This window comes from Cherax quadricarinatus, chromosome 71, assembly GCF_038502225.1.
Source record: "Cherax quadricarinatus isolate ZL_2023a chromosome 71, ASM3850222v1, whole genome shotgun sequence".
Classification (NCBI taxonomy): Eukaryota; Metazoa; Arthropoda; class Malacostraca; order Decapoda; family Parastacidae; genus Cherax; species Cherax quadricarinatus.
Genome location: NC_091362.1, coordinates 16,161,916 through 16,188,388, shown reverse-complemented (window position 1 = coordinate 16,188,388; position 26,473 = coordinate 16,161,916). Strand labels below are relative to the sequence as shown.

The following is a 26,473-nucleotide window of genomic DNA, read 5'->3' as shown; positions in this document are numbered from 1 at the left end:
TTACCTTACTGTAAACAACCAGTATGTCAGATAAAAAAAAAAATAGCAGAACAAGGAACAAATGGGCACTAACTAGCACCTTGGCTCTCATGATGGAAAACTTATTGATAATATTACACTATGACATCAGTTCAATCTTTATATAAAAAAAAAATTTAATCTTTCAAACACAATTCAGCACCACCCACCACCGTGCAACAATCAAGCACATCAAACTTGAAAAAAAAAAATTTGAGATACAAAATTAGGTCACTGACAAGTCTTTGCATTTTACAGTCTGTAATCACACACTATATTATGAATAGAAAACTGAGTTTATTTTTCCATTTACAGTGGAAGAGAATATCATAGCTTCATTAGTAATATTATAAAATACCTATTAGTGATAAAACTGATTTGTGGGAATATCTTTCCACAACAAAAGCCATCAGTAATTCACATGGAGCAATCAAGTATTTCACAAAAATAAGCTCAATACTGATCAAGCATTTCAGTCACAAATTTTAAACAGAGGAGATATGTTTAAAAAATAAACTACATATCCTAAATATGATACCTGTAAATGCTTTCACAATCGCCTTTACTCAGCATGCTCTCCACGTACCATCCACTTAATAGTAAATTAACACACGCTGAAGTCCCAAAGTTTGACAGTTTTATCGTAAGACCCGCTTACTATCACGTGATCATTAAATGCGAGGCACGTGACCCCATCGGTGTGGTTTCTCAGAGTCACTAACCGACGACGGGATTCACGATCCCATACCTGAAATATATCGATGAACTGATTAATCTGAAAGCACCTAAAAGCTGAAGAAGGCTTACATTAATACCTATTCAGAAAAACACAACGTTTCCCTTTTTTTTTAACATATCGACTGTTTCCCACTGAGGCGAGGTGACCCAGAAGGTAAAATGAGAGTTTCTCCTTTTACATTTAGTAATATATACGTATAGGAGAAGGGGTTACTATCCCCTTGCTCCTGGCATTTTAGTTTCCTCTTATGAAACACATGGCTTACAGAGGAAGAATTCTGTTCCACTTCCCCATGGAGAAAAGTGGAAATAATAAAGAACAAGCACCAGTAAGAAAAATAGAAGAAAACCCAGAAGGGTGTGTTTATATATGCTTGTACATGTATGCGTAGTGTGACCTAAATGTAAGTAGAAGTAACAAGACATACCTGAAATCTTGCATGTTTATGAGACAGAAAAAAGACACCAGCAATCCTACCATCATGTAAAACAATTACAGGCTTTCGTTTTACACTCATTTAGCAGGACGGTACTGCCTCCCTGAGTGGTTGCCGTCTACCAACCTACTACCTAGGAGAGAGAGAGATTTATTTAAGGATGAGTAAACTGTGGCAAAGATGTTTATGTTCATCAAACACTGTGATGCTTATAATATTTATTTATTCATGAACTTAGATCAGATGTTGGTGCAAATACTGTGATGAATGATGAAAATACTATTATGGTACACTTTAAACAACGTATACAGTATCCAATATTAGTGATTCCCTACCCTTTCTACAGAAAATGCAATTTATCTATTTATGTAATGTCACCATGGTTGTTTAATATACAGTGGTCCCTCAATAATCGTCCGGCTCAATAGTTGTCCTTTTTGGAAATCGTCACGTTATTCTCGTCCAAACATTGGCTCGCAAATGGTCGGTTTACTCTCTAATCGTCCTTCGTCCGGGACGCGTAATCACGCTCTGAGCCGCCTCGGCCTCCCTTCCCAGTCAGTGTACCATTGTTTACCATTGAGCGGCGGTCCCCTCAATTGTTCATACAAAATATTTCATATTCCATTCATTTTGGTGCTTACAAGTGCTAAATAAGGTACCATGGCTCCAAAGAAAGCTCCTATTACCAAGCTTTTGGTAAAGAAAGTGAGAAATACAATTGAATTTAAGAAAAACATCATTGAACAATATGAAAGTGGCGTACTTGTAGCTGAACTGGCCAGCCGAGGAGCTGCAAGAGCTTCAGCAGGAACAGGAGCAGGAATAGATCACAGCTCAGAATCTTACTGCAGAGGAGGAGGAAGAGATGGAAGAAGGTGCCTTCTTCAGAAATTAAGGAGATTTTTGAAATGGAGAAGCATCACCCTGAGAAGGATGTTGCAAGCCATATCGGCAACTTGTACAGTGACAGAGTCTTGGCCCATGTTAGGGAAATTTTAACCCTTTCAGGGTCCGTCCCGTAGATCTACGGCTTTACGTTCAGTGTCCAAACCGTAGATCTACGTCATGAGCTCAGCTCACTCTGATAAACTGTGAGTGGTAAATTTGGGCCTAGATATGAGAGAATACATCTATGTGGTATGTGTGCACCACATAAAACAAATCCTGCAGCACACTGTGTATAATGAGAGGAAAAAAACTGAGACCGTGATTTTCGATTAAAACAGCGACTTTGCAGTGTTTTTTCGTATGTTTTTTATAGTTGTATTTGTGATTTCTTGGTCTCATTTGATAGAATGGAAGACATATTACAGAAATAGAGATAATTTTGATTGGTTTTAGCACTGGAAATGGCTTGAAACTGAGCTCAAAGTGGCGGAAATGTTAAATTTTTGCCGATGTTCAAGAGTAAACAAACAACCTCACACGTCTAATACACGCCAGCTGGTGGGTCTAATATACATTCATAAATGTGGTGATGATATTTATACAATTATTACAATATTGCATAACAGTAAATCTTCTATTTTTTGGTGTGAATAAAAATTCATTATGTGAATAAAAAATCAAAATGGAATTTATTTGTAAAGCCTCAAAACATAACTAATGAACAGAGGAAATGTTAGTTTAGTGCCAGGAATACCTACATTGTTTATTCTGGATCCTATTTTGAAATTGGAATATTTTGAACTTTGTGTTAAATTGGCCAAATTATCAATTTCCGGTCACTTTATTTTGTAGTTGAAACAGTTGACTTGGCGATTTCTTGTGCTCAATCGATAGAATAGAAGTAATCCTAGTGAAATAGCTAAGAATTTGGTTGACTGGAATAATGTAATTGGCCTAAAATGGGAGTCAAAGTCGGCAAAATCGCCGATTCGTAAATATCGCTGACACATCAAAATTCACGAGAGCATAATTTCGTCAATTTCCCATCAAATTTCGTACTTTTTGTTTTATTACATTCACAAAAAGATTCTCTACCATTTCATAAGAAAAAAATTTTTTTTTTTGAAAATTCTTGGACACTGGGGCACCACGTCAGATTTTGGCCTTGGACCCTGAAAGGGTTAAAGAGATGCCAGAAACAGAGCTCTCTGGACATTTTTTTTTGTGAGACAGGACTCCAGTGACTCTCAAGCTAGTCCTAGTGGCATTAAGAAACAGAGAAGAGAAGTAACCCCAGAAAAGCACTTGGTACTTGAGGTGTTGATGAAAGGGGATTCCCCTTCCAAACAGTAACTAATCCAATCTCTCTCCTCCTCCAGTCTTCCATACACTAAGAAGAATCACCAATAAAAGTAAGTGTTATGCTGTTAATGTTTCATTCATCATGTCTCATTGTATTGTTATGTACTACATCTATATTGCATGTAAAAAAATTTTTGTTTTAATACTTCTGGGTGTCAGAAACGGATTAATTGTATTGACATTATCGAAAATCATCTTTTTCGATAATCGTCGCATTTCCAGGAACGGATTAACGACGATAAATGAGGGACCACTGTATTTCTAGATGGGGTTGTAAAAGAAGTAAATGCTAGGGTGTTGGGGGAGAGGAGTGGGATTAAATTATGGGGAATCAAGTACTAAATGGGAGTTGACAGTTACTTTTTGCTGATGATACTGTGCTTATAGGAGATTCTAAAGAAAAGTTGCAAAGGTTAGTAGACGAGTTTGGGAGGGTGTGCAAAGATAGAAAATTAAAAGTGAACATAGATAAGAGTAAGGTGATGAGGGTATTAGATGATTTAATAAATAAAAATTGGATATCACATTGGAGAGAGGGAGTATGGAAGTGAATGTCTTCAGATATTTGGGAGTTGACTTGTCAGCAGATGGGTTTATGAAGGATGAGGTTAACCATAGAATTGATGAAGGAAAAGAGGTGAGTGGTGCATTGAGGTATCTATGGAGACAAAAAACGTTATCTATGGAGGCAAAGAAAGGAATGTATGAAAGTATAGTGGTACCAACACTATTATATGGGTGTGAAGCTTGGGTTGTCAATGCTGCAGCGAGGAGGCGACTGGAGGCAGTGGAGATGTTCTGCCTAAGGGCAATGTATGGTGTAAATATTATGCAGAGAATTTGGAGTGTGGAAATTAGGTGTGGAGTTACTAAAAGTATTAGAGGGCTGAAGAGGGGTTGTTGAGGTGGTTTGGTCATTTAGAGAGAATGAATCAAAGTAGAATGACTTGGAGAGCATATAAATCTGTAGGGGAAGGAAGGAGGGGTAGGGGTCGTCCTTGAAAAGGTTAGAGGGAGGGGTAAAGGTTTTGTGGGCGAGGGGGTTGGACTTTCAGCAAGCATATGTGAGCATGTCAGATAGGAGTAAATGGAGATGAATGGTTTTTGGGACTTGACGAGCTGTTGGAGTGTGAGCAGGGTAATATTTAGTGAAGGGATTCAGGGAAACCAGTTATTATAGATTTAGCCGGACTTGAGTCCTGGAAATGGGAAGTACAATGCCTGCACTTTAAAGGAGGGGTCTGGGATATTGACAGTTTGGAGGGACTTCTCAACTGTCGTATCTTAGCACCTCTGCAAAGACAGTGATTGTGTGAGTGATGTGAACGTGTTGAATGATGATGAAAGTATTTTTTTTTTGGGGGGGGGGGGATTTTCTTTTTGAGTCACCCTGCCTTGGTGGGAGACGTCCGACCCATTGAAAAAAAAAAAATTATTACTAAATAGCAAATCCTGCTTGTATGCATTATGGACGTGACAATAAACAGGCCAACTCTCATGAAGCAGCTCACACTGCTGTCAGCATTTAAAAATATGTACACTGCAATCTATATTGATGCTGAAATATCAAAGCCAGAAGCTCTGACCAGCTATTTATCAAGTAAGATTGATACATGAATCCCTGTAGTTAAAATATATCTTAATTTACTCCAGTTCTCCAAACTTTGTTACCTCATTATTATTAATAAATAACAAAAAGGCAAAATACCGTGACTGGAACGATACACAAATAGCCCGCACATAAAAGAGAGAAGCTTACAACGACGTTTCGGTCCGACTTGGACCATTGACAAAGTCACAGTGTGACTTTGTCAATGGTCCAAGTCGGACCGAAACGTCGTCGTAAGCTTCTCTCTTTTATGTGCGGGTTATTTGTGTCTCATTATTATTATTATTATTATTATCATAGGGAGTGCAAAACCCTAGGGATGTTACCTCTAATTAGTAGATTTACGGTACCACCTGTAAATGTGTCAAAACTATAGTGTCAAACCTATAGGCCATATAGCATCTGGGAATGAAAGGCAATCAGATTCAGGAAAAGAGGGTAGGTTCACTTCCTGGGATCAAGAGCCCTTCACCAGCATCCAGGCACCTATCTTGAAGGGAATATATACTGTAGACTTTTATTTAGTTTGCAAGTAATGTATGTACCAACAATTTAGATGCTCAGGAAAGTTGCTTCTCCTCACATGTCTGGATTAGCAGTGGACAACCAAACTCTTTTATTCTTGCACAGCTCTCACAATACTCACAATGTGATGCTAACAAATTATAGAAGAATACAATTTTTAAACAATTTTAATACCTAAATGAGTAATATTAGTTAACTATAAAATAGTTGAATGTAAAGAAATAAATGAGCAAATTAATCACACAACTGGGAGGACAAAGGAGAATATGTCAGACATTGCTTCAAAGTGAACCATTTATTTTTGTTCTTACCTTTATTGTTTTGTCGTCGGATGCACTCACAATTCGCCTCGAATCGGCAGCTAGACACCGGATTACACCTAAAAAAAGTACTTTTGGTTAAAAATGTTTTGCAGTAATTTAAATCTTCTAAGTATAGTGCTACCACGAGTTTCGAACTGCTCCCAACTCGACCAATTATGTAGGTGTATTATTGTAAGTGTATTTTTGGGGGTTTAAGATGGACTAATCTAATTTACATTATTCCTTATGGGAACAAATTTGTTCGGTAATGGTACTTGAACAGCCTTCTGGAACGAAGAAAGTTCGAAACTATACTATTTTTCCATTTTGCTGTCAATTTTCAGATTTTGATATATATATTCCATTTTTAATTATATCTAATCTACCACATAAGTATAAACTATAGTGTATACAGTGGACCCCCGGTTAACGAACTTTTTTCATTCCAGTAGTATGTTCAGGTGCCAGTACTGACCGAATTTTTTCCCATAAGGAATATTGTGAAGTAGATTAGTCCATTTCAGACCCCCAAACATACACGTACAAACGCACTTACATAATTGGTCGCATTTGGAGGTGATCGTTAAGCGGGGGTTCACTGTAGTGGGAATTTTAAAAACATTCAATGTCAGTTTACAATGACCTGTCCTAATGAAGACTCATTTTTCTACTGTTGGTTAAAATTAAAAGCCCTTGTGAAAGGTAAAAGAACTACATATAATGAAAAAATAAATAAATAATAATAATAATCATAACAACATTCAGAGAGGATGGAGACGGATAGGATGACAAAGGGGATGTATAAATCTGAGATGGAAGGCAGGAGAGGTAGGGGTGTTCCCAGGAACATACAGAGGTGAATTTTAAGGGCTCAAGCATCCAGTAAGCTTGTGTGAGTGTTAGATAGGAGTGAATGAGACAAGTGGGTTTTAGTGGACTTGCTGTTGGAAAGACTGGCTAGTCAAACTCGAATCCTGCAGAATACGGTGACTGCACTCTGAAGGAGGGGTGGGGATGATGCAATTAGTGGGAAATCTAAATTATGATGTCTGCACACTTTTGGCAAGACAGAAGTTGAATGAACAATTGTGAATGCATTTATGACAGTAATCAGCAAAGTTAGCCTGTACATTGCATAAACACTAATGAACATTCCAAACCTGTATGGCCTTCACTGGACATCCAGTCAAGGACGCCCAAGCACTGGCCGGAGGAGAGACACCATAGGCGAATGGTGCAGTCAAGAGAACCAGAAATTATGGTAGTGTTGTCGTATGTTAGAGTGGTAACTGCATCTTCATGACCTACGAGTGTCTTCTGGCACAGGCCTGAATCTAGCTGCCAAACCTGTGAAAAATTAAATTTGATGCAAGAAATTAATACTTTTCTGACATTTTACAATAATGTGTTTGTTGTAAGGAGCAAAGGAACATGGGCCTAAAAAAAAAAAAAAAAATCTGAGGTGTAACTGTACTACAAACATAGAGCCCAAGATTTGTTTCTGGTGTTTCCCAAGGAAGACAACTGCAACAGATGCCTTCTATTAACCACAGATAAAACAGCAGCCATCATAACACTGGCTCTTCAGAAAAGTGGTACAAATGTTGCCTTCATCACCTCCAATTATTATGCAAGACATTACTAGACCAAGATGACAGTAATGCAGGAGTGTATACCATCCCATGTGGGAGCTAAGACAAAAAAGTATATATAGGAGAAATCTCTGGTAGTCATAGCACCAGGATCCAGGAACATCAGAATATGTGTAGGACACGTAATACCAACAATGCATGTTGTTCACTGAGGCAAACAATTACACTTAATGTTATATTCTTTATGATAACTTGATGAAGCTCTACATAAATCAAAACTTTTGTCACAGAAAACTTAGATTGTTCTGCACTTGTCTTTTATTCATCACTGTGTAACAAGCCTTTGTATCCAATTCACAACTAACCCACAATCTACTTGTATATCTACTTACATATACATTTGTTGTCATATTCACAAGAATTATTCTTAGTCTGTGTACATATATATTTTATGTCTTCTTATACATAAAGAGTAAAAGGACAATAAGCCTTTTATGTATAAGTTAGGTATAAGCTTGCCTGAAATGCTCTGCATAACTAGGGGGTCTTTCATGTTCAACATTAAATGTCATCCATTTTTTTATCATGTATCATGTGGAAATTGAGAATATGAATATGAATTAATGTGATAAACAAAATAATCTTTTTCCTGTCCAGCAAAATTGTTTTTGCATCTTGAATCAGTGATGTAATGAAGATGTTTACTAAAGTTTGTTAGTCATTATGCACTTTCCAAACAAACCTAGATGTAATAATAAGACCACAGTAATGCAAAAATATTTAAGCACAATGGAGACACATTCATAATTCTTAGCTCCCTGCAAGTTTTCTATGCTTTAAAGTTCTTCAAGTTAAAAAAAAAAAAGTTATATTTACAGAATACAAAAATTAGTTTGGGTAATGAGTTCCACACAAGTATGCCATTGCCTCTTGCCCAAAAATATTACACCCAAAAGATTTAGAGTAGCTTTACACAGTAAACTCCAAACTCTTCATATGTATGCAAATACTGCACTCATAAATAACCCGCACATAGAAGAGAGCTTATGACAACGTTTCAGTCTGACTTGGACCGAAACATCATCATAAAGAGGAGCTTACGACGGGTTATTTGTGTACTGTTCCAGTCACGGTATTGTGCCTTTTTTTGCTATTTACTGTACTCATAATTTTTTGCAAACAAACTGTAAACTCATTAACATCAAAAGAATAGAGTCCATAACTTCAATCGTGGGTGATAAAAAAGTTCAAAACAGAACATGGGGAAAGTCACACATTCCTAGATATCCAGCCATTTACTCTAATATTGATACAGTGATTGAGTTCTTACCTTAATGGTTTTATCAGCTGCACCAGAAATAATCTTATTGTCATCAAAGGCAACAGTAAGCACAGGAGCCTGGTGACCAGCGAGAGTGTTGAGACACTCTCCTGATGCCAATGCCCACACCTTGACCAAATGATCGTAGCTGCCACTTACCACATAGTCCCCATCAACCTTGAGGAAAATATTTAAGTGTAATACCTGTATAAAAAAAATTACCTTTATCCTAAAATAAATTCTATTCAGCTAAAAACTGACCACCTCGCACCAAGGTAGGGTGACCCAAACAATTATGAATGAAAAATTTGTTCTTCTTTTTACATTTAGTAATTTATAGATTAAAATGCCAGAAGCAAGGGGCTCCTGGCATTTTTGTTGCCTCTTACAACACACATGGCATATGAAGATTTTTTCTTTACTTCCCCATGGAGATCAGCTAAAATACAGTGGACCCCCGCATAACGATCACCTCCGAATGCGACCAATTATGTAAGTGTATTTATGTAAGTGCGTTTGTACGTGTATGTTTGGGGGTCTGAAATGGACTAATCTACTTCACAATATTCCTTATGGGAACAAATTCGGTCAGTACTGGCACCTGAACATACTTCTGGATTGAAAAAATATCGTTAACTGGGGATCCACTGTATATTGTTTAATTCTAATAATAAAAATAATGCATATTTACTGTAGTATACATGCTCTTTTTAGTGATAAGTGTAACTGGATCAATCATTTCTGAATTAATTTAAAATGATTCTACCTATTTAAATATTTTTCAATTATTTTTATAAATTTATCATTAATTTTACGAATGTTTTTATATACTGTACCATAAGACAGAAAGGACATGTAGAATGTTTGACAACAAAGAGAAGGTGACAGTAACTTATCATTAACAACAAAAGAATAAATCTTAAATTTAAATTTCCAGAAAGCCACAGCTATAAAACTTCTTTAACTGCACTTGCTTGATTATCCAAATGACAGACATTAATAAGAACCCAATAATCAGTTAGTTTTACGTTAGAAATATTCATTTCCTCAACTAATAATATAGTACTAGTGTTTCACAAAGACAAAGATGTATGACAAGACGGAATATTTCACACTAAAGAAAGTTTTTTCAATACAGTCTTATTTTGCCATAAGTGTCTTAATGCCTGTTATCTGTGCACCTTAAACCCAATGATACTAGTCAGTACTGAATAAGATTTTTGTTCATTTTTAAAGCAAATGTCATCTTTTCATATCTTAAAAAAGGAAGAAAAAAAATTCTTTATCCTTTTATTAAAACATCGATCATTTCCCATCAAGATAGGGTGGCCCGAAAAAGAAAAACTTTCACCATCATTCACACCATCACTGTCTTGCCAGAGATGCACTTACATTATAATTATAAAACTGCAACATTAACACCCCTCCTTCAGAGTGCAGACACTGTACCTCCCATCTCCAGGACTCAAGTTTGACCTGCCGGCAGTCCTGAATCCCTTCATAAAAGTTACCTTGCTCACACTCCAACAGCACGTCAAGCCCTAAAAATCCCTCCTCCAACCTTTTCTAGGCCGACCCCTATCCCACCTTCCCTCCACTCCAGATTTATACACTCTTGAAGTCAATCTATTTTGTTCCATCCTCTCTACATGTCTGAACCACCTCAACAACCCCTCTTCATCCCTCTGGATAATAATTTTGGTAATCCTGCACCTCCTCCTACTTTTCCAACTATGAATTCTTTGCATTATATTCACATCAAACACTGCCCTCAGACACAACATCTCCACTGCCTCTAGCCTTCTCCTTCTTGCAACATTCACCACCAATGCTTCACACCCATATAAGAGCATTGGTATAACTATACTCTCACACATTCCCCTCTTTGCTTCCATGGACAGAGTTCTTTGTCTCCACAGACTCCTCAGTGCACCACTCACCTTTTTTCTCTGGTCAATTCTATGATTAGCCTCATCTTTCATAGACCCATCTGCTGTCATGTCCACTCCCAAATATCTGAATACATTCACCTCCTCCATACTCTCTCCCTCCAATCTGATATCCAGTCTTTCATTACCTATTTTTTATCCTCATCACCTTACTCTTTACTATATTCACTTTTAATTTTCTTCTTTTATATACCCTACCAAACTCATCCACCAACCTCTTCAACTTCTCTTCAGAATCTCCCAAAAGCACAGCATCATTAGCAAAGAGCAGCTGTGACAACTCCCAGTTGCCAACACCTGAGCATTCACTTCTCTTACAACCCCATTAATAAATAAATTGAACAACCATGGTAACATCACACATCCTTGTCTAAGGCCTACTTCAAATATGATACTTTTAACCTATATTGTGTTATTTTAAGAGCTGTCTTAAACCCACTGATTCTAGTCAGTACTGAACAAGATTTTTGGTCAATTTTGAAGGAACAAATGCAAATTGTTAACCCTTTCAGGGTCCGTCCCGTAGATCTACGACTTTACGGTGAGTGTCGAAACCGTAGATCTACGCCATGAGCTCAGCTCACTCTGATAAACTGTGAGTGGTACATTTGGGCCTAGATATGAGAGAATACATCTATGTGGTATGTGTGCACCACATAAAACAGATCCTGCAGCACACTGTGTATAATGAGAAAAAAAACTGAAATCATGATTTTTCGATTAAAACAGCGACTTTGCAGTGTTTTTTCGTATGTTTTTTATAGTTGTATTTGCGATTTCTTGGTCTCATTTGATAGAATGGAAGACATATTACAGAAATAGAGATGATTTTGATTGGTTTTAGCAATGGAAATGGCTTGAAACTGAGCTCAAAGTAGCGGAAATGTTAAATTTTTGCTGATATTCAAGAGTAAACAAACGACCTCACACATCTAATACACATCAGCTGGTGGGTCTAATATACATTCACAAATATGGTGATGATATTTATACAATTATTACAGTATTGCATAACAGTAAATCTTCTATTTTTTGGTGTGAATAAAAATTCATTATGTGAATAAAAAATCAAAATGGAATTTATTTGTAAAGCCTCAAAATGTAACTAATGAACAGAGGAAATGTTAGTTTAGTTCCAGGAATACCTACATTGTTTATTCTGGAGCCTATTTTGAAATTGGAATATTTTGAACTTTGTGTTAAATTGGCCAAATTAACAATTTCCGATCACTTTATTTTGTAGTTGAAACAGTTGACTTGGCGATTTCTTGTGCTCAATCGATAGAATAGAAGTAATACTAGTGAAATAGCTAAGAATTTGGTTGATTGGAATAATGTAATTGGCCTAAAATGGGAGTCAAAGTCGGCAAAATCGCCGATTCATAAATATCGCTGACACATCAAAATTCACGAGAGCATAATTTCGTCAATTTTCCACCAAATTTCGTACTTTTTGTTTTATTACCTTCACAAAAAGATTCTCTACGATTTCATAAGAAAAAATAACAAATTTTTTTTTTGAAAATTCTTGGACACTGGTGCGTGACTTCAGATTTTGGCCTTGGACCCTGAAAGGGTTAATAGCTTACAAAACAGGCAACAGACCAAAAGATTGTCTAATATAGTGCTGCTTTTTTTTTTTTTTACACACGGATTGACAAGGATAAGGATCCCTAGCTTTATTGACAAGCTATTTACAGGTTAAGGATTCCTAACTTTATTGGCAAGCTAAGAGCTGTTACCTACATCAACTCATTTGAAAGCATTTTTATTGTTATGAGACATACAAGTAGGGAACAGAATGAAGTTGGAGTAATCTGTGAGCCAGCATTTTCATTTGATCAACTGACTTTATCTTGTTGACATCATTATGCTGTACGAATGTGTTCCATACTTGAGTCATCCTGGGTATATATGATCTCAGATGGAGTGATGTTCTGGAGAAGGGTACAGCCAGAGTGAAGTTGCTGCTTTCTGCCCGTCTTGTGGCATAGAAGCTTGTTTCACGCTGTCCTCGAAGTGGATCCAAGTGTGGTACTTTGACAATATTGGCCTTGTACATAACAGTAAGGCTGCCCACATCCCTCCTGTGTTGAAGGCTCTGCTGAAATGACAGATCTATCCAGGATTGGTCCAGGCGAGAGATGAGACATTTTGCTCTGTTCTCTACTCTGTCAAGCAGTCGCAGATGAGAGGGGGGGGCAGGCAAACCAAGAAAGTGGAGCATACTCAAGGTGTGAGCGTACTTGTGCCTCATACAGAATCTTGCAAGCCCTACTGTCAAGCAGATGCGAGATACAGCGAAGTGCTGTAAGCCTCCTGGCTGCCTTGTTTGCAAGATTTACAACATGGTTCTTCATGGTGAGTTTGGAGTCAAATTTCACCCCAAGGATATCAACTTCTTCCCCAGGTGCCAACACCCTCCCATTCATCCTTACTACTGCACCGGCATTATCATCATGGTGCCTAGAGACCATCATCATTTGCGTTTTCTCAGGTGCAAATGTTACTTGCCATCTATTTCCCCAAGCTGATATAGCTCTTAGCTGGTGATCCTACGGGTTTAGCGCTTCCCCTTGATTATAATAATAATAATAATCTTAGCTGGTGATTGATGTAGCTTAGAGCAGCTGGCATTTCTTCTCTTGGATAAGTGAATGTCAGTGTACAGTTATCTGCATATGCATGGGATTCTGGGATGAGATGAAGAAGGCCATTGAAGTAGGCATTACATAACAATGGTCCCAGCACGCTTCCTTGTGGAACACTTACCCCAATAGGATGTCTTGCTGATTCTGTTCCATTGAGAACTACCCTTAGAGATCTACCATGAAGGTAATCACTGAGGAGAGATAGCATAGAGCCTGCAATTCCCAGTGCTTGAAGTTTTGCTAAGAGGCCCTGGTGCCACACCCGGTCGAAAGCACCAGCAATGTCCAGTGCTACCACACAGCTGACTTTGGATTCATCCAGTGACTGGTGCCACTTAGTGGAGAGGTTTAACAACAGATCAGCAACAGAGTAACCTTTCCTGAAGCCATACTGATGGTCACAAAGTAGTGAGCGGTAGTCAAAAAAACTGTCATTTGTCTTGAGATTATTGTCTCAAGGATCTTACCAGTGATTGACAGGAGTGACACTGGTCTGTAGTTGCTGATTTCTGCTCTGCTCTTCTTTTTGTGAACAGGGACTACATTTGCCTCTGTCCACAGAGAGGGCCATTTACACTGTACTAGGCAGTGCTGAAAGATGCGAGTTAGAGGTCTGCTTTTAAACTATACTTCAATGTTTTAAAGGTTTTCTATTTAGTTACTGATTCTTAAAAAAAATTAGAACCTATTTAGTTACTGATTCTTAAAAATTAACAAAGAATGGACACCAATACCTACATGCACCCATAATTTATTCTTGTCTTACCTGAAGACAGCGAACAGTTGAAGAATGACCGATCATGGTGACTTTGCAGTTAATCGATGACCACTGACTGGTTTCTTCAACATCCCAAACCTGAAAATCATTAAGAGGAGAAATAAAATGTCCTTTATAAACTATTAAGTTTATACTATCAAACCAAAACACAAATGAAAACATACTGCCACTATAAATTAACAATTCTCTTTGTTATTAAAGATTTCCATGATCTTTTCCTTTCCCCAGGAGAGTAACTAGTGTTATCTTACAAGAGGTTCGGGGCCATGTTTTATCTTTCTATCTGTTAAGCAAATCATAAAAGTCAGAACTCAGCTAATTAAATACTTCTTACGAAGGGGAGACTACATCTTACAAAAATACCAAGCCCATACTAGTTGAGCCTAAACATCCAATATCCTTGCAATGGGATCTATGGTCAAGGAAGCAGAAATGCTACTATAGCATTTTCTATACAAACCCTGGAGCTGCAGCTCGCTGAAGAGCAACGAACATCTCTTTGAAGCATTGGAGGGATATCACCTTCGACAGCACTGGGGCTGCCATAGAATCTAAGACATGAGGAGGGAAAAAAGGAACAGGGCAAGACCTATATTTATCCCAATCCATAGTATCCCTGCAAATACTTTTCACATCTTCATGTATGACAGATATACATAATTCACGGTGCCATATCATCCTTCACAGACTATGTAGCAGCAATCAAGGGCATAGAAATCCTTTAAGTGGGCACACACAAAAAATATTTAGGTCACAAAAACCATATGACTATCAATGAAGACCAATTTGGGCAGATATGCAGTGGAAAAATAAAGAAAAATTTACACCAAATACAAAATGCAATTAAATCATACAACAGAGAGGAAGAGAAGAAAAAACTTATCAGAAATTCTTACATATAAAAAGCACAAAGGAGTTATTATCACAATTATAAGAAAAGTGACAAGCTGGACAATGGGAATTTTCCAAAGATGCAAGAACACTGTAGTAAAGAAAAACTCTGTATACCTTTATTGTAGCATCAGCTGACCCACTAACAAGCCGATTTCCAGCCAAGTGAAGACAGCGAACCATGCCAGAGTGACCCACTAATGTCTGCACTGACCACCGAGAATTTGTCCGCATGTTCCATACCTAAGAAAAAATCATAATAATAAGACCCAAATGCAAAATAATGGTAAATACAGCCTCTCTTCACTGAGCGATGTCCTCATTTACCAACCGCTCAGACTTACAACCGGCTCTCCAGCCAGTATGCAAACCTAAGTAATGTGTATTTGAGCTGATTTCCTCTATTCTGTTTATTACAGTATACAATACACTACTGTACAAACATTTAAAAATATACTAAAAATGTTATAAATGGTGCAAAGGTGACATTAAAAAAATATCTAAAGATGGTAATGATACCAAATGTATGAAATCTGATGGAAAACTTAAAGAATTATGCTCTCGCGAAGTTAGCGGTCTCAGTGATATTTACACATCAGCGATTCTGCTCACTCTGAGCCCTATTTTCGGCCAATTCCAGAGTTCCAGTCGACCAAACTCATAGCTATTTCGCTAGAACTCCATTTGTTCTGTTGACTGAGTACAATAAACTGCTCATTTACTGATTTCAACTACCCAATAAAGTGAGCAGAAATTAGTAATTTGGCCAATTTCATACACAATTCCAGTAAGGCCAATTTCAAAATAGGAGCCAGAATAATGCAGACATTCCTAGCACTAAAATAACATTTTCTCTGTTCATTAGTCACATCTCCAGGCCCCTCTTATATTACGCTTGCTTCCCATTTTGAATTTTTATTCACACAAAAAATTGAAGATTTACCGTTATGCAGACTACTGCATTATTGTATAAATGGTATAAATAATACCAGTGCATTTGTGAAAGAATATTAGACTCACCAGATGATGTGTATTGGACGCATGACATGATTTGTTTACTCTTGAACATCGGCAAAACTTGAACATTTCTGCTAATTTGAGCTCAATTTCTAGGTACTTTTAGTGGAAAAACCATTCAAAATCATCTCAATTCCTGTAATATATCTTCCATTCTATCAAATGAGTCCAAGGAAACGAGAATACGACTATAAATAACGTACAAAAATACACCGAAAAGTCAGTGTTTTAAACCAATAACACGGTGGGAGTTTTTTTTTCTTGTTATACACTGCGTGCTTCAGGATTTTTTTTATACTGCTCACACTGACCACTCAGACCCATTCTCTATTATGTAGGTCTACCAGCTTTCTCCCGCTAGATTTGAAGCTGCTAGAATTTTGGCGTAGTACTACGGCACCAACACTGGCTTGTAAGCCGTAGTACTACAGTACCAACAGTGAAAGGGTTAATGACTAATTTGCTTACCGACCTACTCTTAGGAATGGAACCCCGTCATTAAATGAGGAAAGGCTGTATATTAATGAATTCCTGCATATTTTGCTAAAAGCACCAATTAAAAGTAAGAGTAGTCAATACATTAATCCAGGAATAATACGTAATGTAATATACATAGCACAAAGACTTTCACTATTACCTTTATGGTGTTATCATGAGAACCAGAAACTATTCGATGATCATCAAACTGCACACAAGAAACACCTAATGTGTGACCTTCAAATGTTCGTACATGGCAGTGAGCTCCCATCCAATTACGATGGAGACGATAGCGCTCCACAAACACCTTTTAATAAAAAAAAAAGTAGATTAAAAGATACATTGATATATTGCCCACTTTTAAAAGGAAGCTTCCTAATGTCTAAATTCCTTAATGAAGAATTCTCAAGTTATTGCACTCTCTAGAAAGGTGTAGAATTAGGGGGGATATGACTGAGGTGTATAAATGGAAAACAGGAATTAATAAAGGGGATGTAAATAGCATGCTAAAAATATCTAACATAGCCAGGACTCACAGCAATGGTTTTAAATTGGAAAAATTCAGATTCAGGAAGGATATAGGAAAGCACTGGTTTGGTAATGGAATTGTGGACAAGTGGAACAAACTCCCGAGTACCGTCATAGAAGCTAAGACGTTGTGTAGTTTTAAAAAACAGGTTGGATAAATACATGAGTGGGTGTGAGTTGGACCTGACTAGCTTGTGCTACTAGATCAGATGCCATGCTTCTCCCTTAAGTGATGTGACTGACCTGACTAGGTCAACGCATTGGCTTAAGCCGGTGGGAGAATTGGACCTGCCTTACATAGGCCAGTAGGCCTGTTGCAGTGTTCCTTCTTTCTTATGTTCTCAATTACAATATTGAAAAAGTAGTCACTACTTTGATGTTCACATAGTTAAGTTACTTAGCTGTTTTAACTTCTAAGATTTAAATAATAAGACATCACAAGGACTCCAGTGGAAATAAGTCACTGACTTTTTGGGTTATCCTAGGTAATTTACACTATGTATAATAATTGTACATATGTGTACCTGTCAAGGGGCTGGTAACCTCTTCTCCTGTATATATTACTAAATGTAAAAGGAGAAACTTTCGTTTTTTCTTTTGGGCCACCCTGCCTCGGTGGGATACGGCCAGTGTGTTGAAAGAAATAAAGATGTGTACCTGTCCCTAAACTTACTTTAAAAACATGGCAAAACTATCAGATGCCCCCTTAATGGTGACACAAAATAATAACAAGCAATTTATTACTACATATTTTTTTAGTTTAGAAAGCTTACAATTGTTTATAAATTTTTATGAATTTAAAGTTCTTATCATTTCAATGCATTCACAGTCACCCTAAAATTACAAAACAAAAGCTGAGATAGAATACCTGCTTCCAGTCTACAGTACCATCCTTGCGTAGGCAACATGTTAACTGTTTTTCATGTGAAGAAAGTGAAAGTTGCCATTCACGATGAAAGGAAAGATTCCGCCACAAGCAGTCACGTGAGGCCAAATTATACCAGACTCTGAAAATAAAACACTTTAGTGTCACAGCAGCATCTTCAGCAAAGGTAGCAAAACTAGTTATACTGTACTACCTCAATTATGACAACAGAGGTAGTACAGTATATCACTAAACAATATACAGTGGACCCCCGCATAACGATTACCTCCGAATGCGACCAGTTATGTAAGTGTATTTATGTAAGTGCGTTTGTATGTGTATGTTTGGGGGTCTGAAATGGACTAATCTACTTCACAATATTCCTTATGGGAATAAATTCGGTCAGTACTGGCACCTGAACATACTTATGGAGTGAAAAAATATCGTTAACCGGGGGTTCACTGTATTTTACATTAATATGATCTGAACCTATAAAAAACCACAGAATAAAATTTTTAAGAATAAAGATGTAAACAAATCCTTACTTGCACACTTGTGATGCTTGAGCCAAGGAAACTGGGTCAAGATAGGAGAAAATGGTGAGAGCAAGACCAGGAGGAAGCCAACCAATAGGGTCTTGACAGTTGGGCGGACATCCATGGTGCAGCCGACCTCCAATGGCAACCGAGAGGAGATGCAGCTGGCTTGGACCAATATGTTCCTGAAAGTTTATTCTCACTATATAAAAGATGAATAATACTTGCACATTTATATGTATTTTATAGTATTAACATTACTATTTCTAGAGATGGGACCAGTATTCAGCCCTCTGGCTCCAGGTGTGTGTTATTTTTTACAACTGTCAAATCTGTCAATGAACAATTTTGTGCTGCATTTTTATACATAGTCTCATTTACAAGAGAGAATTTATTTCACACTCACTGAAGATGTCAGCTCACCATAGAAAAAAAAATCACAGTTAGTGAGGATCAAGAAAACAGGACTACTTGTACAGGTTTTTTTTTATATAATTATTAATTATTATTTACATAGGGGGCACTAAACCCATAAGGCTCATAAAGTGCTTTGAGGAATGAGAGGAATTCAGATTCAGTTAAAGGAAAAGGAGCACAATTTCAATTCTTTAGAAGAAGTATCACTCACTAACATCAAGGAACCTCCCTTGAGAAATTTTTTCCTCCGAACCTTGTTGATATATATCTGTAACCTAAACTGCTGCAAATAAATCTAATAAAGCCATACCTGTACAATGTAGAGGTATTAGAATGTTTAATATGTATTTATCATGTTCAGTCTTTGTTAACAAGCAACTGGTGCTTATGTGATATTTCCCTAAAAAATTTGGTTTTTGATATTAAAACATGACAGTGGGTTATACTTTATGTAATCTTACTCAGCAACATTTTTTTGGAACACATTTCTCACTAAGTAGGGTATTACTGCAAGTTTTCTCAAATAAAAATATATATTAGTCAAGCTACTGTATGCATTAGTTAACACTACTAACTTCTTCAGCAATTATTCACAAATAACCAGCTTACAAGTAGTTCTGCTAAAACCCGATTCTTCTGCTCGTCTGTGAAACTGTTGAACCACTGTCGCATAAGCGTGAACTGTTGCTTAAATTCTGATGGGGAGATAGGTGGTATGGAGGGACTATTTGAGCAATCTCTTCCCAGTGACCGCCACCCACCCATGAGGTGGGTCTTGTAGCGGTGAGGAAGACTGTATGATTTTCGGGGCAATTCATCCCAGCAACCCATTGCACTGAAAATACAAAGTGATATTTTTATCTATTAATAAATGAATATTTTATATAATTGTACTTGTACAATGAAGTATAATGCCTGCACTTTAAAGGATGGGTTTAGGATATTGGCAGCTTGGAGGGATGTCTAAACTGTTGTATCTGAGCGCTTCTACAAAGACAGTGATTATGTATAAGTGATGGTGAAAGTGTAGAATGATGATGAAAGTTTTTTCTTTCTTTTCGTTTTTTTTTTTTTTTTTGGTCATCCTGCCTTGGTGTGAAATGGCCGGTGTTAAAAAAAAAAAATTATATATAATAAACAGATATCATTTTCCATGGGGAAGTGGAGAAGAATCCTTCCTCTGTAAGTCGTGCATACCCTAAGAGGCAACTACAAGGCTGGGAGTAAGGGGCTAGTGACCCCTTCTGTATAAATTACTAAAGAACAAAAATGCACAGTACTATGATTGGAACAATACACAAATAACCTGTACATAGGAGAGAGGAGCTTATAATAACGTTTCACTCCAAGTTGGACCATTTACAGTGCGACTTTGTAAATGGTCCAATCTGGGATGAAACATCATTGTAAGCTCCTCTCTCCTATGTTTACCTGAGAGGGTTTCGGGGGTCAACGCCCCACGGCTCAGTCCGAGACGAGGCCTCAAGGTGGATCAGGGTCTGATGAACCAGGCTATTACTACTGGCTGCATGCAAACTGACATATGAACCACAGCTCAGTTGGTCAGGTACTGACTTTAGGTGCCTGTCTACTGCCTTCTTGAAGACAGCCAGGGGTCTATTGGCAATCCCTCTTATGTATACTGGGAGGCAGTTGAACAGTCTTGGGCCCCGGACACTTATTTTGTCGTTTCTCAATGTACTCATGGCACCCCTGCTTTTCATCGAGGGAATGTTGCATCTCCTGCCGAGTTTTTTGCTTTCACAGGGAGTGATTTTTGTGTGCAGGTTTGGTACCAATCCCTCCAGAACCTTCCAAGTGTATATTATCATGTATCTCTCTCACTTGCATTCCAGGGAATACAGATCAAGGGCCTTCAACCATTCCCAGTAATTTAGGTGCCTTATCATACTTATGTGTTCTGTGAAAGTTCTTTGTATGCTCTCCAGGTCTGCAATGTCGCCAGCCTTGAAGGGGGCTGTTAGTGTACAGCAGTATTCCAGCCTAGAAAGAACAAGCGATTTGAAGAGTGTCATCATGGGCTTGGTGTCCCTAGTTTTGAAGGTTCTCATTATCCATCCTATCATTTTTCCTAGCCGATGAGGTAGATACATTGTTATAGTCTTCGAAGGCGAGATCCTCTGGCTTTATCACTCCCAGGTCCTTCACATTTCTTTTTTGCTCTATTGTATGGTTAGAATTTGTCATATACCCTGATACATTTTTAATTTCCTCAAGTTTTCCATATCTGAGTACGTAGTTGAAATTTCTCCTCGTTGAACTTCATACTGTTTTGAGTGACCTATTTGAAGATTTGGTTGATGTCTGCTTGGAGTCTTCCAGTGTCTTCGATGGAGGTCACTGCCATGGCAATCCGGGTGTCATCCACAAAGGAAGACATGGAGCTATGGCTTACATCTCTATGTCAGAAATGAGGAAGAGGAATAGAATGGGAGCGAGTAGTGTGCCTTGTGAAACAGAGCTTTTCACCATGGCTGCCTGGGACTTTACATACTCTGTTTACTATTACCCTTTGTGTTCTATTTGTCTGGAAGTTATAGATCCATCTACCAACTTTTCCTGTTATTCCTTTATCATGCATTTTGTGTGCTATTACACCATGGTCACACTTGTTGAAAGCTTTTTTCAAAGTCTGTGTATACTACATTTGTATTTTGTTTATCTTTAACAGCATCCAGGACCTTGTCATAGTGGTCCAGGAGCTGGGACAGGCAGGAGCGACCTGCTCTAAGCCCATGTTGCCTTGGGCTGTGTAACTGATGGGTATCAATTCTTAGAACCCCTCTTAGAGAGGGTTCTAAGAAGCAAGATCACCAACCACCTAGATACCCATTTGTGTAAATTACTAAATGTCAAAAGACAAAACTTTAATTTCTTCTTTCCTGGGTCACCTTGCCTTGGTGGGAGACAGCCAGTGTGTTAAAAAAAAAAAATATCAGTACATGGCCAGTCTAAGTAATTTTTATTTATCCAGTGGACTACAGAATATAGCACTGCACTTGCATTCTATAGTTTGAAATGGATTAAAATTTAGGATGCTTTATTTCAAAGTCACAAAATGTGAGGGATGAAGAAAAATAGAAGCACTAGAGACAAGATCCTTAAATGAAGCTAAAGGCATGCAAGTTCATATAAAACAGACGGTAAAAAAAGCCTTCAAAAGCATAAGCAAATTGTCTAACAGGAAATACTGAGTAAATTAAAATAGCTCAATGTATAAAATCATGAAAATAAAATTGTACATGATAATGATGTCAAAGTTCAGAGATATCCTTTGTGCTATACAGTATGTATGGCTCCTCAAGCTGTCATGACCTTTAAATATAAGAATATTCTTGTTACACACAAAGAGAGTTAAAAATTAGAGTATTCCTATTTTCCTGATATGTTTTGACCACCTTATTAAAATAACCTGTGTAGAATAGTTATCTCGATGAATCATTAGCACAATGAAATAGTATACAAGAAAATGGAGAAAGGACAAATACAATACAGGATTTATAAAGCATATAAAAGTGTGCATGCTAAATTTTGTCTACTGGGTCATAGGAATGAACCATTCCACCCCACCACACCAATGTCGCTGCCTTAGAACATCCCTGGTGACAACTCTTGTTGTTTATGAGTGGCATACAATACCAACAAGATGAAGAATTAGACGGATGTTCAACATCTGGGTATCTTTACTTTGTAGATGTTTCACCATCCAGTGGCTTTATCAATACAATACAATATTGATAAAACTACTGGTGAAAAATCTACTACTCTAGAGTGAAGACACCCAGATCTTGCACGTATGTCTAATCCTTTACAATTCTTGTTGTTGGTTCCACCCACACTGGACCACTATTTGGCATGACAACCCTGATGCTGGGTGAACATTCTCATACTTTCCATATATTCCTGATTCTCATGTAGCAAAATGGCAACTGCTTCACATATTTAATACACAGCAAAACCTGTAGAATTCTTTGCAAATATTTCAAACAGGAGTGTGCCAAGGTATGGTATCAGTGGATGTCAGTTAATTTCAATGGTACTGTTTTTTTTTTTTTGGTATCATCCCATCCCAAATTAAAAGCTCTTTCAATTTTTTTTAATAATTAAGGGCAGGTGAAACATCTCGGAAATATTCTGCATCACCTCTACGAAGGAGAGCTCCTCAAGAAAACAGGTACAGTGGTACCCCGAGTTTCAGCCATAATTTGTTCCAGAAGGCTGTTCGAGTGCTATTACTGAACGAATTTGTTCCCATAAGGAATAATGTAAATTAGAGTAGTCCATTTCAGACCCCAAAAATACACCTACAAAAGCACTTACAATCATACACTTACATAATTGTTCGAGTTGGGAGCTGTATGAAACTCGGGGTACAACTGTATTAAAAATATAGAATATGACTATTGAACAACTCATAATTCTCAGGGAATTATTCCGCATAAACTAACTTTTAACTTACCCTGCATGGTTTCTATTGATAGCAGTCTCCTTATTGAGATTTCTGTCATAGGTGCCATTAACAATAGCTTCATTGACAGTCTCGGGGAGAAATGAAGCAAGGGACAAGTCTGAGACCGACAGACTACGGGCATGACTCCCACTTCTTGCCAGCTGATGATTGCTCAGACTAAAAGAAACAATATGAAAAACTTACAAATAAAAAATTGATTAAATTCCATAAGAGCTATATCTTTCTTTCTTTCAACACACCGGCTGTATCCCACCAAGGCGGGGTGGCCCAAAAGGAAAAATGAAAGTTTCTCCTTTTACATTTAGTAATATATACAGGAGAAGGGGTTACTAGTCCCTTGCTCCCAGCATTTTATTCGCCTCTTACGACACGCATGGCTTACGGAGGAAGAATTCTGTTCCACTTCCCCATGGAGAATTATTATTATAATGTAAACAGTGCTTTGGGAATGGGAAGTAATTAGACCTGATTTGAAGAATGGAATAGTAGATCCATCAAGGAACCTTCCTTCAAAATGGGGGAGAATGGGGAAAGAGGCATAGGTTTACTACATACAAGTAATAATGAAATGCAGAATTAAATAAATAAAATAAGATTTAACTGCACTCTCAATAATGAGAAAAGATTTGTCACCTGAAGTCTGGTGAGAGGTCCATGAGGGACACGGGGATGTAGACACAGCATCACTAGAGTGCAGGAAGGTGCTGGTATGACAGGAGATGCACTCTCCCACTCTCATCCACACCCATCATCAACTCCTGAAAATTATGAAAAGCTCATTACATTTTATGAATTATTTATCATAGGAAGGCTCACATGGATAAGATATGATTTGTTTGGATTTTTAACCCAGAGGGTTAGCCACCCAGGATAACCCTCAAACGTCAGTGTATCATTGAGGCCATCTGTCTTATTGCCACTGGGGCCCTTCAATCTTGCCTGCCAGGATGCGACCCACATCAGTCGACTGACACCCAGGTACCTACTTACTGCTAAGCGAACAGGGACAGCAAGTGTAAGGTAACATGCTCAATGTTTCCACCCATAAATAACATGCCGGGGATTGAACCACGGACACTCATGCGTGTATGAGGTAAGAGTGCTTAACCTGTAGGGGTCATAACAGTGCCTGAGGGAATGGGAGACACTCAGGTTCAATCTAAGGGGAGGTGAGATCCAATGCCTTTAATCAAGATCCTCTCACCTGCATCAGAAAACCTTCCATGCAGAGTAAGGGTCAAACAGATTCCATCCCAAAAAATGTGGGGCAGCCCCAATTCCTTGGATCAGAGCCCTTTACCAGCATCAAGGCACCTTTCTTGAAGGAGCATTTCATGAAGACGAATTACACAGTTTACAAAATACAGTTTTGATTAATATTAATATTAATATTTCAAAGCTTTCATATATGTTTTGTGTTTTATACATTTTAGTAGGTCTGTACCTGATCTAACTTGTGTGAGTTGAACCTGCCTAGCATGGGCCATAGGCCTACTACAATGCTTCCCCATTTATTAAGTTAGGAAATTTGTTCAGATATAACTGCATAATCTTTGGAAGGTTACACTTGTGTTACATGTAAATTAACCATGATAAACCCTCCAAAAAAAGCCAATCACTGTGACTTATTTCCATTGGAATCCTTACTAGAGGCGACATTCATAGGGGAAGCACTAAACCCACAGGGGTCATACAGTGCCTAGGGAGCGAGATAGTCTTAATTCGATCCAAGACAAGATAGGGCAGCTCCAATTCCTTGGATCAAGAGCATCCACCATCAAACTACCCAAATGACGGAAATAATTACATATTGCCTAGTCATTATAAATACATAAAAAAAAGTGACATTTCATGACGAACTACATTTAAGAAAAGACTGGCACAAAGATTTAATTAAAAGTTTATATAAACGTCTTCAAAATAACCTTCTTCTTATTAAAGCAAGTCAAGAACATGAATAGTGAACCCGGAAGGAATTTTTTTCCATTAGAAATAAGTCTAGAGGAATTTTTCTCCAACTTTCAGCGCGGAGGTAAAAAGGTTGCCACAACACTTGTTTCACGACTCAGCTATTATATAAGCCCGGTGGTACTGTACCCCTGGAGCAGTACACGAGCCTGAGTGCCAGTTGAGTGCATAAGAGTGCCAGGTGGGTACGTACAGTGCCAAGGGTGACCCCAGAGGGACGAGTGTCATTGCTCCCTCCACTAGTATGATTCTCCACACGTTTGTTTACCTCTGACGTCAACGCCCTCACACCCTGGCGGACACTACACTTACTATAACACCCGCCAAAACTTGAATTTAGCGAGTGCTCGCCTATTTGTACTCACCTATTTGTGACTGCAGGGGTCGATTCATAGCTCCTGGGGCCGCCTCTTCACTGGTTGCTACTAGGTCCACTCTCTCCCTGATCCATGAGCTTTATCATACCTTTTCTTAAAGCTATGCATGGATCCTACCTCCACTACTTCACTCTAGATTGTTCCACTTCCTGACAACTCTATGACTGAAGAAATATTTCCTAACATCCCGGTGACTAATCTGAGTTTTCATCTTCCGGTTGTGATCCCTTGCTGTTGCTGTGTCCTCTCTCTGAAACATTCTGTCTGTGAGTGAGAAAGTTTAATTAGGCATACACACACATAAGTACAATTATCATGCAGTGTAAATCACCTAGGAAAACCCAGAAAAGGCAGACGAACGTTAAGTATACAAGAAAGCACTCTACTTCTTTCTGTAGCTTCATTCATTATGTGCCTTTTAGCACTCTTCCTGAACTGGTTCATGCTATGACAGGCTGTGACACATGCAGGCAATGTTCCACTCCTTTATTGTTTTACAATGAAAGGTGTTTGAAGCCTGACCACCTATTGTAGGTGCTACAAAATTGTGTTTACTTCCACTAGTACCATACTGGTTTTGGTTCCTAACCTTGACAAACTTGGCAGAGATATTCCGGACACTACTCGTGAGCAATTACATAAAGGTGATTTATCTGCAGTTGCTTTACTCTATCTTCAACATTCAGCATATCCAGTACGTAGTTGTAATTCATCCTGGCTTACATGCTCTGT

At 38.0% G+C, this 26,473-nt stretch overlaps 1 protein-coding gene across 1 annotated transcript; it reads right to left on the bottom strand.

Annotated features, from left to right (window-relative positions):
* Positions 1-295: 295 nt before the first annotated feature.
* Positions 296-25,631, bottom strand: LOC128700338 (F-box/WD repeat-containing protein 7). Its single transcript, XM_053793447.2, has 13 exons — positions 25,558-25,631; positions 24,030-24,154; positions 23,385-23,552; positions 19,514-19,739; positions 18,497-18,672; positions 17,955-18,093; positions 16,719-16,865; positions 15,182-15,307; positions 14,162-14,251; positions 8,805-8,972; positions 7,043-7,229; positions 5,892-5,959; positions 296-766 (listed from the first exon to the last, which is right to left on the bottom strand). Exons 2-13 carry the CDS (start codon positions 24,050-24,052, stop codon positions 623-625), a joined length of 1,662 nt encoding a protein of 553 aa, XP_053649422.1. The 5' UTR covers positions 24,053-24,154; positions 25,558-25,631; the 3' UTR covers positions 296-622.
* Positions 25,632-26,473: the final 842 nt, after the last annotated feature.

What these genes read in the sequence shown, in the direction of transcription:
- LOC128700338 (XM_053793447.2), bottom strand. Translation starts at nt 24,052, where the DNA reads ATGGACCTCTCACCAGACTTCAG. An exon ending in ATCAATAGAAACCATGCAGG is followed by an intron (nt 19,740 to 23,384) that starts GTAAGTTAAAAG and finishes TTGTATTTTCAG; the next exon opens with TGCAATGGGTTGCTGGGATG. An exon ending in GGGTTTTAGCAGAACTACTT is followed by an intron (nt 18,673 to 19,513) that starts GTAAGCTGGTTA and finishes ATAAACTTTCAG; the next exon opens with GAACATATTGGTCCAAGCCA.